Source organism: Trichomycterus rosablanca, chromosome 9 (genome assembly GCF_030014385.1).
Source record: "Trichomycterus rosablanca isolate fTriRos1 chromosome 9, fTriRos1.hap1, whole genome shotgun sequence".
Taxonomy (NCBI): domain Eukaryota; kingdom Metazoa; phylum Chordata; class Actinopteri; order Siluriformes; family Trichomycteridae; genus Trichomycterus; species Trichomycterus rosablanca.
In genome coordinates this window covers 39,718,284-39,733,511 of record NC_085996.1, presented here as the reverse complement: position 1 = coordinate 39,733,511, position 15,228 = coordinate 39,718,284, and the positions used below count along the sequence as shown (strand labels likewise).

The window sequence follows — 15,228 nt, the reverse complement described above, 5'->3', positions numbered from 1 at the left end:
TGTCCTGACCTGTCCAAATTCAAGTCACTTCTCAAAACTCATCTATTCAGAGTGGCATTTAACTTGTAACAACACAAAATAAATGCTTTTATTTTTGTTATTCTTTTTAATAGTTTTTATACTTAGATCACGACAGAAATGTGAAGTCCTAGATCCTAAAACTTGTAAAGTTTTCAGTTTCCTGATTGCATGTAAATCTGTCCTGTTTCTGTCTAATGTTAAGAAATTGTTCTATCTTTGTTGTTCTCTCTCATAATTGAGCTCATTTTTAATGAACTGTCTTATGCTGCTCTCTTTGTTTTTATCTGAATTATTCTTGATGTTGATGTACTATTTTGATTTTGTACTATGATTTGTATGGTGTATGTATTTGTTTTGATTATTTGTCTTATGTAAAGCGTCTTTGAGTATCTTGAAAAGCGCTATATAAATAAAATGTATTATTATTATTATTAAAACGCGATCTGGAATAAAGTCGGTGTCGCCTGCGTGCGCGTTTGTGTGCATGAAGCTCGTCGTTACTGGCAACGCGTCAGCGGAGTAATACGGTTGTGGTGTGAAAAGGCCGTGCTGTTATCACCAATATCAACACGGTTAGAACGCTTCTCAACCAATCAGATTGTAAGGTCGGAACTAACTGTTGTATAATTTGTCTGTTACATCACACATTACATATTTTTATTCTATTTATTACCTACAAGTATTGTACAGTAATACTTACTTCATTTTTTCTAACTTACTTTGAGCCTTTTACTCACTTAATAATTTTTGCTAACGTACCTGGAGCTGCTGTAATACTTAACTTTCCTTTTGGGATTAATAAAGTGATTGATCTGTCTGTCTGTCTATCCATCCATGTAATTTCACAGCAACCCCACATTCAAACCAGCAGCGATGTTACGCCTTATGTCGGCTGAATCGCTGATCGCTTATTGTCCCGAGTTCACACCGGCAGCGTCATCATTGCCTGTGGGTGTTTAGTTGCCATGGTTTAACTGATGCCAAGCAAAAGAAAAGCAAATATGGTGGCAGTACGGCGGTACTTTACTAACGAGAATCTACACAGCGTATAGAAAAAAAAATCTGACCACAAATCAGACGTGTTCAAGCTAAAAATAGTCCTGGACTGAAATCGTTCGCCTATAATTTCATCCCTGTGTAGTCCATCACTGACTGTGCAGTCAACATGACAAGAAAACTGTGTTTGTGGAAGTTTGACAGCGTGACGGTGAGTTTCTGTATTATCTAGGAACCAAAAACTTGCTCAGCGTTTTCGAATCGCTGCCAGTCTGAGCGTAGGGTAAGTACGAATTCTGCCACCCTTAACCCCCTTATGTTCGTCTGAATCACACATTCGCGGCACGGTGGCTCGGTGGGTAGCACTATCTCCTCACAGCAAGAAGGCCCTGGGTTCGATTCACAGATGGAGCGGTCCGGGTCCTTTCCGTGTGGAGTTTGCATGTTCTCCCCGTGTCTGTGTGGGTTTCCTACGGGAGCTCCGGTTTCCTCCCACAGTCCAAAGACGTGCAAATGAGGAGAACTGGAGATATAAAATTGTTCATGACTGTGTTTTATATTAAACGTGACCTGATGAATCTTGTGTAAGCAGTGACGTTACATGACTTTAAAATCCTAATAAATAAATAAAATAATCACACATTTTAAGGTCATGTTTCTACTTGCCAGCTTTGGTTGGAATAAAACAAACCCTTTTGTGATCTCTCCGTTAGTGTGGTTCTCCCACGGTGCATTTAGCGTCACATCTTTTGACTTAACGTTCTGCGTTTGGTTCATTTAGACGCCCTCAATCCGTATTCGGAATCTAATCACACCTGAATTAATCTGTCCGATTATTTAGAGCACCAGAGCTTCAGACGTACTGGAACGACCCACAGAGCAATCACAGCAGTGCTTGAATTAATCCAACCAAAGTATAAAAGACAAGTAGAAACACGAGCTAAGACGTTTACATAACACCCATTCAATTCAGATAAAAACATTTTCATATGACAATTATAAGACGTGAACGTTTAACAACAAAGAGGTCATTGTTCGATTAATGCTGACGGTTACACGTGTCATTTCAGCTGGTTCCCAGCATCTGACACTTGGTTTGAATCGAGAGCGAAGCTGAACGATGAAGGCCGGATCTATTACACACTGCAACTATGAACAAAATGATTTGGATATTTTGCATCATGTCCCAGGGTGAAGGTGAAACCCGAAAACTCTGATCATCTTATAATAACCACACTAACGTCGTCAGGAAAAACTGCTGCCGGTGTTTCTGTTACTGCCACGTTCAGCAAAAATAAAGACATAAAACTCACTTAAGTAAATAACAGTAAATAGGACAACAGTCAGCTACGGGTTAACAGAAAATGACAAAACGTGCGTCCCTATTACAACTATTTATGAAATGCCTAAAGATACAGACAGATAAACAGATAGATAGACAGACAGACAGATAAATAGACAGATAGACAGACAAACAGATATACAGACAGACAGACAGATAGATAGATGATAGATAGATAGACAGACAGCTAGATAGATATATAGATAGATAGATAGATAGATGATAGATAGATAGACAGACAGACAGACAGATAGACAGACAGATAGAGATAGACAGACAGATAGATAGATAGATAGATGATAGATAGATAGACAGACAGCTAGATAGATATATAGATAGATAGATAGATGATAGATAGATAGACAGATAGACAGACAGATAGACAGATAGACAGATAGATAGACAGACAGATAAACAGATAGATAGATAGATAGATAGATAGATGATAGATAGATAGACAGACAGACAGACAGATAGACAGACAGATAGAGATAGACAGACAGATAGATAGAGATAGACAGACAGATAGATAGACAGACAGACAGATAAACAGATAGATAGATAGAGATAGATAGATAGATAGATAGACAGACAGATAGATAGACAGACAGATAGACAGACAGACAGATAAACAGATAGATAATAGATAGATAGATAGATAGATAGATAGATAGACAGACAGACAGACAGACAGACAGATAGACAGACAGATAGATAGACAGACAGACAGACATATAGATAGATAGATAGATAGATAGATAGACAGACAGATATATAGATATATAGATAGATAGATAGATAGATAGACAGATAGACAGACAGACAGACAGATAGATAGACAGACAGACATATAGATAGATAGATAGATAGATAGATAGATAGATAGATAGATAGATAGACAGACAGACAGATATATAGATAGATAGATAGATAGAGACAGACAGATAGACAGACAGACAGACAGATAAACAGATAGACAGATAGACAGACAGACAGATAAACAGATAGATAGATAGACAGACAGATAGACAGATATAGATAGATAGACAGACAGACAGATAGATTAGATAGATAGACAGATAGACAGACAGATAGAGACAGATAGACAGACAGATAGATAGACAGACAGACAGACAGATAGACAGATAGACAGATATAGATAGATAGACAGACAGACAGATAGATTAGATAGATAGACAGATAGACAGACAGATAGAGACAGATAGACAGACAGACAGACAGACAGACAGACAGATAGACAGACAGACAGATAGACAGACAAACAGATAGACAGACAGACAGACAGATAGATAGACAGATAGATAAAGAATATCATTTAAGAATGATAACGGGACGCGGATGACCCACGGGCCGTAGTTCGGACGTCCCAGCGCTGCCGTTTGTGCTTCGGCGATGCAGGAACAGCGGTGCAGAGAGGAATGCGATGACTCCCGAGCATTCGCTGTGGAGTCTGGGTGCCTGGGATGCTCAGCTGCCGGGGGCAGCAGGTCCTCAGGACGAGCGCAGGATGTAGGACAGGTTCTCACAGGGCGACGGGGGGGGCAGAATGCGCCCGCGAATGCGCAAAGCTGGCACCGTTTCCCACGGCTGAGCCAAATGGAATGCAGGGGTGCGAGCTCTCTGCAGGTCTATCACCCTAGCTGGAAAACTCCATACAGAAAGGACCCGGACCGCTCCACCTGGGATTCGAACCCAGGACCTTCTTGCTGTGAGACGAGTGCCACGCCCCTCTGCCCGCGAATACACTTTAGCGTAGATGGTTAGGTGAAAGGAGAAAGTAAGGAGTTTCAGTGGCATAGCACTGTCATCCCTAGCAATCAAGGTACTGGACTAGTAAGCAGAAGGTCAGTGGTTCAAACCCCACCATTGCCAGGTTGCCACTGTTGGGCCCTTGAGCAAGGCCCTTAACCCTCAATTGCATAGACTGTATAGTATATTGTAAGTCGCTTTAGAATAATGCTGGAAATGTAAACGTCTTCCACAGTACAAAAACATGTACGTGAGGTGAACTGGCCGTGACGGCGCTTGGCATTAAACCTGAACTGATGAATCATGGGTAATCTGTAACTACCTGCCCTGTCATGAATGGAACCAAACTAATAATAACATGCAGCGGCATTAATACCGCACTGATTTAAATGTTAAATATAATGACCAGAGCACCACTAAAGCGCAGTAGGTCGTTCGGTCAGTATTTAAGAGGAAGAGTCTGTGACATAGAACAAACAACCTTCTGTTCTGTCCCACATCAGCAGCTCGGACTTTATCGTTCGCTGTATGTTTAGTCCATTAGCCAGCCCGCTGACGTTACCTCCGCGACGTGACGTCAGGGCTATAGTGGACACACAGTGGCCTTTGTGGTCGCGACCGAAACGATTCCAGACGTACCGGCTGGACGGCACGAACAGGAAAGACACACCTGCCGGCAGGTGGGCGAGAGCTGATGTCATGAGCCGTACGGAGGGAAAACAATAACACACAATGGTGGCGAACGTTCACAGAGCGCTCGGGACGGTTCTTAAACGTAGTTTACTTAATTAATTACGCTTTTCCTTCGGCAGACCGCCTGAGAGGTTAAATGTAAAAAACAGCTGCTAGAGTTAGCACGTTAAACAAACAATACACGCACGCGGGAATTTTTAGCTTATTTAGCTTATATTTAGCTTACTTATATGAGCCTGCCCGGCGCAGGTGAAAAGAAGCGGTGGGTACTGCACACACGTCGGACGTTGGGAACAACGCACCGAGGATAAAGGATCCCATACAGACACCTTAATGATAATAAAGTAAACAATACCGGTTAACCGATAACCAACACAGAAGTCATTTCAGAGCTACAAAACCCTCATCAGCGTGTCAATCTGAGCTGAATCTGCATCAGTGTGGAATAAGTGTCAGATCCAGGGTTACAGCTCCACATGTTTCTGTGTTTATCTGGATTCTCCTCCCTGTTTCACTTTTAAACTTGTGTTACAGCTCCAGCTTCTGAGAAACGCTGAGAATCAGAATCACGCCCTGAAAGTTCAGACTGCTCAACTGTAACTCGGCCCATCCTCAGTGTGCACGCACCCGTTTAAATTCTATACATAATCTAAGAGACTGTAGTCCATCTGTTTCTCTACATGCTTCGTTACCCCGTTTCACGCTGTTCTTCAGTGGTCAGGACCACCACAGAGCAGGTATTATTTAGGTGGTGGATGATTCTCAGCGCTGCAGTGACACCGACATGGTGGTGGTGTGTTAGTGTGTGTCGTGCTGGTATGAGTGGATCAGACACAGCAGCGCTGCTGGAGTTTTTAAACACCTCACCGTCACTGCTGGACCGAGAATAGTCCACCGACCAAAAACATCCAGCCGACAGCACCCCGTGGGCAGCGTCCTGTGACCACTGATGAAGGTCTAGAAGATGAGCGACTCAAACAGCAGCAATAGATGAGCGATCGTCTCTGACTTTACATCTACAAGGTGGACCGACTAGGTAGGAGCGTCTAATAGAGTGGACGGTGAGTGGACACGGTGTTTAAAAACTCCAGCAGCGCTGCTGTGTCTGATCCACTCGTACCAGCACAACACACACTAACACCAAGAATCATCCACCACCTAAATAATACCTGCTCTGTGGTGGTCCTGACCATTGAAGAACAGCATGAAAAGGGGTAACAAAGCATGTAGAGAAACAGATGCACTACAGTCAGTAATTGTAGAACTACAAAGTGCTTCTATATGGTAAGTGGAGCTGATAAAATTTACGATGCAGAACTGGTTTATGTTTATGTCTTTACGTTGGTAGCACTGTTCTACATCACTGCCAGGTTTTCCATAATAATAAAAATAATAAATATTAAATTTGACGATGTTTCCTAAACTGGCTGGTTAACGGTTAACAGTCGACGGATGGCGGCTGCTGGGAGAATTTGCATAATCGTGTCAGAACAATCAGCCCTGCTTTGGTCGAGCTATGGATATCAACACAGTTGAATAATACTGAGCCTGAAACCATTTCTTGCTTCAATGCAAATTTAAACCTTGCTGCTAACAAATGCAAACATGGCAGACTTGCACCTCATGATAAAGGGCTGGAGCAGCCAAAATCACACCCCAGGCACCTTTATATAATTCACATACAACATCATCCGCCGTGTGCGTTCAGGTGTGTTGTAGCAACCGTGTCCATAAGCACAGTAATGCTAAAGCGTGATAACACGCCGTGTCAACACCCTAATGTCTAGCATACCAAAGAAATCACCTGAGCACCGATCGTGTACCAACGGAAAAGCTCACAACTAATCTGTGTTAGCTCGGAGGTCTTTATAATATTACGAATAGAAAAGGATCAATAAAATAACGCTAATCCTCGAACAAAACTGGCTTTTAGTTTGACAGGTTCTGATCTGCAAGTCCCCAAATCTATAGCCGAATACTGACAGTGTGTAGGTCTCATTATTGTTATCAAAAGTGCCTAATTTTAACGTCTTAAATCCTAAATAGTTCACTAGCCAGTAGGGCCACATCCTAGAAGCACGCAAGGACTCCAACAGTCTAGACGTTCAACGATCGGTTCGTCTGAGGATGGGAATGCCGTTGGGGATCCGTCATAAGCGCTGCGGTTACGACCTCTGCTGGCCGATCGATGGCGCTGCACACGTGTGTGACTCTCCATGCGCAATACAGATCTCCACATGAAGCTGCCTCAAGCAGGTGAAAAGAAGTGGTCCGTATCGTACAGGTTGACTAGATTGAGAGGTTTACGTTTGGTTGTCTTGATAAAACGTCCAGGTCGGATTTTCCCCTTCAAGTGTTCGGCCCCTAAAGACCTTCAGGAAGCTCCAACAGACACGGAGTGAACACACCGTCAATAACAGGAAGCGAGGATTGAACCCAGGACCCTAAGGCTGTGCAACACCACAGAGTATCTACTCATGTACCACCCTGACATAATGAGCTGCAAGCCAGGATGGTTAATCAGACCTCAAATGCTGAATACATTTAGTCCTGGAGAACCTTCGGAGCAGCTTCATATTTAATACTTATTTATAATGCATACAATATTTACATATTTTAGATATAGTGACATACTAACTACTACTTATTAGATTCTGCAGACAAATGTATGATCATAAATCCATACTTTTAGTCTGTTTAGTACAAATTATTATGTGTTTATTTAAAGTAGATATATGCACTGGTATGGGTATATTAATATATTAATAATAAAACATTAGTGGTTTAAACTGCCTCCCTTATTGTGTGTGTGTGTGTGTGTGTGTGTGTATGTTTGTAGTGTAAACCTGTCAGTTGACCGGCTATACCAGGACCAGTATAGAATGTGTGTGCTCTCAATTCTACACAGTTCGAATCCCCATTCATGATCATGCATACTATGCGTACTTACGTGCTAGTATGTACGTACTAACTAGTATGTAAGTATGCAGTATGGACTATAGTATTCAGTGCCAGGCACAATATACACAAAAAATCAACACAAAATAATATCAGTTTGAATCATGCTTCATTTTTACATGTTTATATGTTCAAGAAGAAACTAAATAAACAACTTTTCCTGTCAGAAGTTGTGTAGTTATTTAGCAGTGTTAGCTTGTTTGTTAACCGTGGCAGCACTTACCGGGTTTCCCAGAGGCTGTTCGCGGGTAAACCGTCACACAGATGAAAAACAGTCCATATAAACATCTTTTGGCAAACATTTCAGCTTCAGGCCGCCGGGAGACGCGGATAAAGTACAAAAGCGCATTTGGAGAAACTTTACCGAGGCATTTCTCCCGGGAAAAGCGAAAAATCCGTCCGTCTGGGACCAACCGTTCCTCCTTCTGCGAGAGACCAGCGTTTAGTGCTCGGAGAGGATTCAGTCCCGAGAAGAGTCGAATTCTAACATGGGAGTCGATTCTACAATATAGGAATGATTCAGCCCACACAACTACTGTACAGTACATACAAGTGACAAAATAAAGGAAAATGCAAAAAGTGTAATTTATTCATTGTCTGTTTTACCACTGCTTTATCCTGGTCAGGGTTGCGGTGGGTGCAATTCACTAGGAAACACCCCGGACAGGTCGCCCCCCACAAAACAAACAAAGCAAATCAAGGTATATAAGTCACATACACAGAGTCACATTAGTAATGACAAAATAGACAAAATATATATTTATACTAAAAATAGAAATGATAAAATTCGGTTTAAAATATATTATAAAAAACAAAAGCAATTAAAAGTGAATCAAGTGTGCAAAAGTGACAGGAAAAGTTGTGCAAGAACTGAACATAATACTGAACATAATACTGACCATAATACTGACCATAATACTGAACATAATACTGACCATAATACTGAACATACTGAACATAATACTGAACATAATACTGACCATAATACTGAACATAATACTGAACATAATACTGACCATAATACTGAACATAATACTGACCATAATACTGAACATACTGAACATAATACTGAACATAATACTGAACATAATACTGAACATAATACTGACCATAATACTGAACATAATACTGACCATAATACTGAACATACTGAACATAATTCTGACCATAATACTGACCATAATACTGACCATAATACTGAACATAATACTGACCATAATACTGACCATAATACTGAACATACTGAACATAATACTGACCATAATACTGACCATAATACTGACCATAATACTGAACATAATACTGACAATGATACTGACCATAATACTGAACATAATACTGACCATAATCCTGACCATAATACTGACCATAATACTGAACATAATACTGAACATAATACTGACCATAATACTGAACATAATACTGACCATAATACTGAACATACTGACCATAATACTGAACATAATACTGACCATAATACTGAACATAATACTGAACATAATACTGAACATAATACTGACCATAATACTGAACATAATACTGACCATAATACTGAACATAATACTGAACATACTGAACATAATTCTGACCATAATACTGAACATAATACTGAACATAATACTGACCATAATACTGACCATAATACTGAACATAATACTGACCATAATACTGACCATAATACTGAACATAATACTGACAATGATACTGACCATAATACTGAACATAATACTGAACATAATACTGACCATAATACTGACCATAATACTGAACATAATACTGACAATGATACTGACCATAATACTGAACATAATACTGACCATAATCCTGACCATAATACTGACCATAATACTGAACATAATACTGAACATAATACTGAACATAATACTGAACATAATACTGAACATAATACTGACCATAATCCTGACCATAATACTGAACATAATACTGAACATAATACTGAACATAATACTGACCATAATACTGACCATAATACTGAACATACTGAACATAATACTGACCATAATACTGACCATAATACTGACCATAATACTGAACATAATACTGACAATGATACTGACCATAATACTGAACATAATACTGACCATAATCCTGACCATAATACTGACCATAATACTGAACATAATACTGAACATAATACTGAACATAATACTGACCATAATCCTGACCATAATACTGAACATAATACTGAACATAATACTGAACATAATACTGAACATAATACTGACCATAATACTGAACATAATACTGACAATGATACTGACCATAATACTGAACATAATACTGAACATAATACTGACCATAATCCTGACCATAATACTGAACATAATACTGACCATAATACTGAACATAATACTGACAATGATACTGACCATAATACTGAACATAATACTGAACATAATACTGACCATAATCCTGACCATAATACTGAACATAATACTGAACATAATACTGAACATAATACTGAACATAATACTGAACATAATACTGACCATAATACTGAACATAATACTGAACATAATACTGAACATAATACTGAACATACTGTATATTGCAACATAATGCCATTAGAGTTGTATACTACAAATACAAATCTGTATACATATACACATATATTTATATTGTACACACACACACACACACACACACACACACACACACACATATATATATATATATATATATATTTATGGTCCTGACTGCTATTTTAGTTGACCTGATCTTTATTTGGACTGTTGGAGGAAAACTGGAACACCCGGAGGAAACTCACACAGACACAGGGAGAACATGCAAACTCCACACAGAATGGACCCAAGCTGCTACACCTGGAAATCGAACCCAGGATCATCTCGCTGTGAGGCGGCAGCGCTACCCACTGAGCCACCGTGCCAACCATGGTGTAGATCTGTGATTCTAAACTTTTTTTTTTTCTTTTTAGACACTCCTGTGTTAAAAAAATTATAATTCTGGGACCCCCATGACATGAGTTATGATATGCTTTTAGCAAGGATGATACAAGGTATTGTGATAGTAATCCCAATTTAGTTATTTATTCATCTAGTGGGTGGCACGGTGGCTCGGTGGGTAGCACTGTCGCCTCACAGCAACAAGGTCCTGTGTTCAATCCCCAGTCGAGGCGGTCCGGGTCCTTTCTGTGTGGTTTGCATGTTCTCCTTGCGTCTGTGTGGGTTTCCTCTGGGAGCTCCGTTTTCCTCCCACAGTCCAAAAACATGCAGTCAGGTTAATTGGAGACACTGAATTGCCCTATAGGTGAATGTGTGTGTGACCCCCCGCGACCCTGATTGAATACGCGGTTAAGAAAGTGAGTGAGTGAGTATTCATCTACCGCGGTATCGATTCATTGAATCAATCTCCTTGATTCACCTGAAAGCGGTGTCGACTCCGCATTTCTGAATCAAAGAGCACTGGTTCTGTGAATGAACATTTCCGTGTTTCCCTTCAGACACACACACACACATTTATTCAACTCCCCTAACAGCATCCCAAATGAATTAGTGCACTCATTATAGGGATTATAATACAGCGTATTATCCACAGGCTTTGTAAACACACCCTGGACAGGGCTGAAGCAGGGTGTATAACCAAGCCACCTTCTGCACGTTTTTCAAGGGTGTGAGGAATCCATGGACTGTTTGAGCAGCTGAAGTCTCGTAAGAATGGAGAAGAATTTCACTTACAAAACTGCAATAATTAGTGTCCTCAGTTCCCAAAGCATAAAAAACGTCTCATTAATAGGGACACATTTACAGGGCAGTTGTAGCTTTGTGGTTAAGGTACTGGACTAGTAATCAGAAGGTTGCTGGTTCAAGCCCCTCCACTGCCAGGCTGCCACTGTTGGGCCCTTGAGGAAGACCATTAACCCTCAATTGCTTAGATATGCTTATATACTGTCACTGTACTGTAAGTCGCTTTGGAGAAAAGCATCAGCGAAATGTTTACATTTACATTTAAAACATTTGGCAGACGCCTTTGTCCAAAGCGACTTACAACTGAGACTGTATACCTTGCAAGCAACTGAGATTTAAGGGCCTTGCTCAAGGGCCCAACAGTGGCAAGCTGGCAGATGTGGGGACACTGATGGAACACAGGGGAACGCCTTTTTATGTGCCATTTTAAAGAAAAGTTATATAAGAGCGTGTTTTTTTATTTAAAATTCATAAATAGATAAAAACAACACTGTCCCAACTTTTTTTTTTGGAGTTTCTTGCAGGTTCTAAACATGTTTCTATTCACAAACTACAGTGAAGTTGATCAGTCAAACCATTAAAATCCAATAAAGATGTAAGAGAATTAACACATCATATGTGCATTAAGGAAATAAAATGATTTAGGGAATGAAAAGATGACAAATCTGCACGACTTACTGGAAAATAAAGGTCATTAATTTATGGTGCATTATAAATCGTTTCCTCTCTAACCAGAGGTTCCATCCCAAATCACACCACATTGGGGTGGTGTTTAAATACACCAGTAAGTATTAAATCTTTAATGAAAGTAGCCAAGGATGCAGGCATGAACTGAAAGGGACCAAATCTTCTGGGCAGTACGTTCCTGCCAAATCAACAAATGATGGAACACTGACAGATCTGAACATCACTCAAAACTAGTGAGTGGAATATGTTTATTTATCATTTATATTGTTTACATCATTGTATTGGGAGGTGGGGGGGCATTTTGAACATATTTGAATTGGGGGTGTGTGAATACAGCCTTGTAATTAGCACAACATTATGCTGTTTGGGAATTATCAGCTTCCATTGTGCTCCTGCACCGACTGATGTTTTCTCAGCTCATCTTTATTAAATGATCAAAGTCGGGCAAAGGTATCAGAGACTAAACAGGCCAGAACTTTTTAATGATCTTTTTGACCACGTGGTGGCACTACATACTGTCAGAGCATAAACTGGGTTGGTGAAACTGGGAATTAATACCATGGTTCGAATTAACTGGTTGGGGGAGTTAGCTAAGGACCCAGGGCTCTACTTATAGTCATGTATGTATGTGTATGTGCATATATATGTATACAGTGTATCACAAAAGTGAGTACACCCCTCACATTTCTGCAGATATTTAAGTATATCTTTTCATGGGACAACACTGACAAAATGACACTTTGACACAATGAAAAGTAGTCTGTGTGCAGCTTATATAACAGTGTAAATTTATTCTTCCCTCAAAATAACTCAATATACAGCCATTAATGTCTAAACAGCCGGCAACAAAAGTGAGTACACCCCTAAGAGACTACACCCCTAAATGTCCAAAGTGAGCACTGCTTGTCATTTTCCCTCCAAAATGTCATGTGATTTGTTAGTGTTACTAGGTCTCAGGTGTGCTTATTGAGCAGGTGTGTTCAATTTAGTAGTACAGCTCTCAAACTCTCTCATACTGGTCACTGAAAGTTCCAACATGGCACCTCATGGCAAAAAACTCTCTGAGGATCTTAAAAGACGAATTGTTGTGCTACATGAAGATGGCCAAGGCTACAAGAAGATTGCCAACACCCTGAAACTGAGCTGCAGCACAGTGGCCAAGATCATCCAGCGTTTTAAAAGAGCAGGGTCCACTCAAAACAGACCTCGCGTTGGTTGTCCAAAGAAGCTGAGTGCACGTGCTCAGCGTCACATCCAACTGCTGTCTTTGAAAGATAGGCGCAGGAGTGCTGTCAGCATTGCTGCAGAGATTGAAAAGGTGGGGGGTCAGCCTGTCAGTGCTCAGACCATACGCCGCACACTACATCAAATTGGTCTGCATGGCTGTCACCCCAGAAGGAAGCCTCTTCTGAAGTCTCTACACAAAAAAGCCCGCAAACAGTTTGCTGAAGACATGTCAACAAAGGACATGGATTACTGGAACCATGTCCTATGGTCTGATGAGACCAAGATTAATTTATTTGGTTCAGATGGTCTCAAGCATGTGTGGCGGCAATCAGGTGAGGAGTACAAAGATAAGTGTGTCATGCCTACAGTCAAGCATGGTGGTGGGAATGCCATGGTCTGGGGCTGCATGAGTGCAGCAGGTGTTGGGGAGTTACATTTCATTGAGGGACACATGAACTCCGATATGTACTGTGAAATACTGAAGCAGAGCATGATCCCCTCCCTCCGGAAACTGGGTCGCAGGGCAGTGTTCCAGCATGATAATGACCCCAAACACACCTCTAAGACGACCACTGCTTTATTGAAGAGGCTGAGGGTAAAGGTGATGGACTGGCCAAGCATGTCTCCAGACCTAAACCCAATAGAACATCTTTGGGGCATCCTCAAGCGGAAGGTGGAGGAGCGCAAAGTCTCGAATATCCGCCAGCTCCGTGATGTCGTCATGGAGGAGTGGAAAAGCATTCCAGTGGCAACCTGTGAAGCTCTGGTAAACTCCATGCCCAGGAGAGTTAAGGCAGTTCTGGGAAATAATGGTGGCCACACAAAATATTGACACTTCAGGAACTTTCACTAAGGGGTATACTCACTTTTGTTGCCGGTGGTTTAGACATTAATGGCTGTATATTGAGTTATTTTGAGGGAAGAATAAATTTACACTGTTATATAAGCTGCACACAGACTACTTTTCATTGTGTCAAAGTGTCATTTTGTCAGTGTTGTCCCATGAAAAGATATACTTAAATATCTGCAGAAATGTGAGGGGTGTACTCACTTTTGTGATACACTGTATATATATATAAGCTCCACTTACCATAAAGAAGCACTTTGAAGTTCTACAATTACTGACTGTAGTCCATCTGTTTCTCTACATACTTTTTTTAGCCTGCTTTCACCCTGTTCTTTTTAAGTTTTTAAATACCGTGTCCACTCACTGTCCACTCTATTAGACACTTTTACCTAGTCGGTCCACCTTGTAGATGTAAAGTCAGAGACGATCGCTCATCTATTGCTGCTTTTTGAGTCAGCCATCTTCTAGATCTTCATCAGTGGTCACAGATTCTCAGTCCAGCAGTGACAGTGAGGTGTTTAAAAACTCCAGCAGCACTGCTGTGTCTGATCCACTCATACCAGCACAACACACACTAACACACCAGCACCATGTCAGTGTCACTGCAGTGCTGAGAATGATCCACCACCTAAATAATACCTGCTCTGTGGTGGTCCTGACCATTGAAGAACAGGGTGAAAGGGGGTAACAAAGCATGTAGAGAAACAGATGGACTACAGTCAGTAATTGTAGAACTACAAAATGCTTCTATATGGTAAGTGGAGCTGATAAAATGGACAGTGAGTGTAGAAACATATATATACATATACATAATCTCATATATATTATGTATATTTATACACATGCATGTGTACATATGTGTATGTACATATTGTATATATTATATACGTGTCCACATGTATATACGTTTACGCATGTGTACATATATGCACATACATGGTTATACTGGCCCATTTCAAGGT

At 40.6% G+C, this 15,228-nt stretch overlaps 1 protein-coding gene across 1 annotated transcript in view; it reads right to left on the bottom strand.

Moving 5' to 3' along the window:
- dcbld1 (discoidin, CUB and LCCL domain containing 1) overlaps positions 1–8,194 on the bottom strand; it is a 36,493-nt gene extending 28,299 nt beyond the window's left edge. The window contains exon 1 of the mRNA XM_063002423.1: positions 8,004–8,194. Coding sequence (XP_062858493.1) covers positions 8,004–8,082 — 79 coding nt within the window. The 5' untranslated portion in view covers positions 8,083–8,194. The remainder of the gene's footprint in view (positions 1–8,003) is intronic.
- Positions 8,195–15,228: the final 7,034 nt, after the last annotated feature.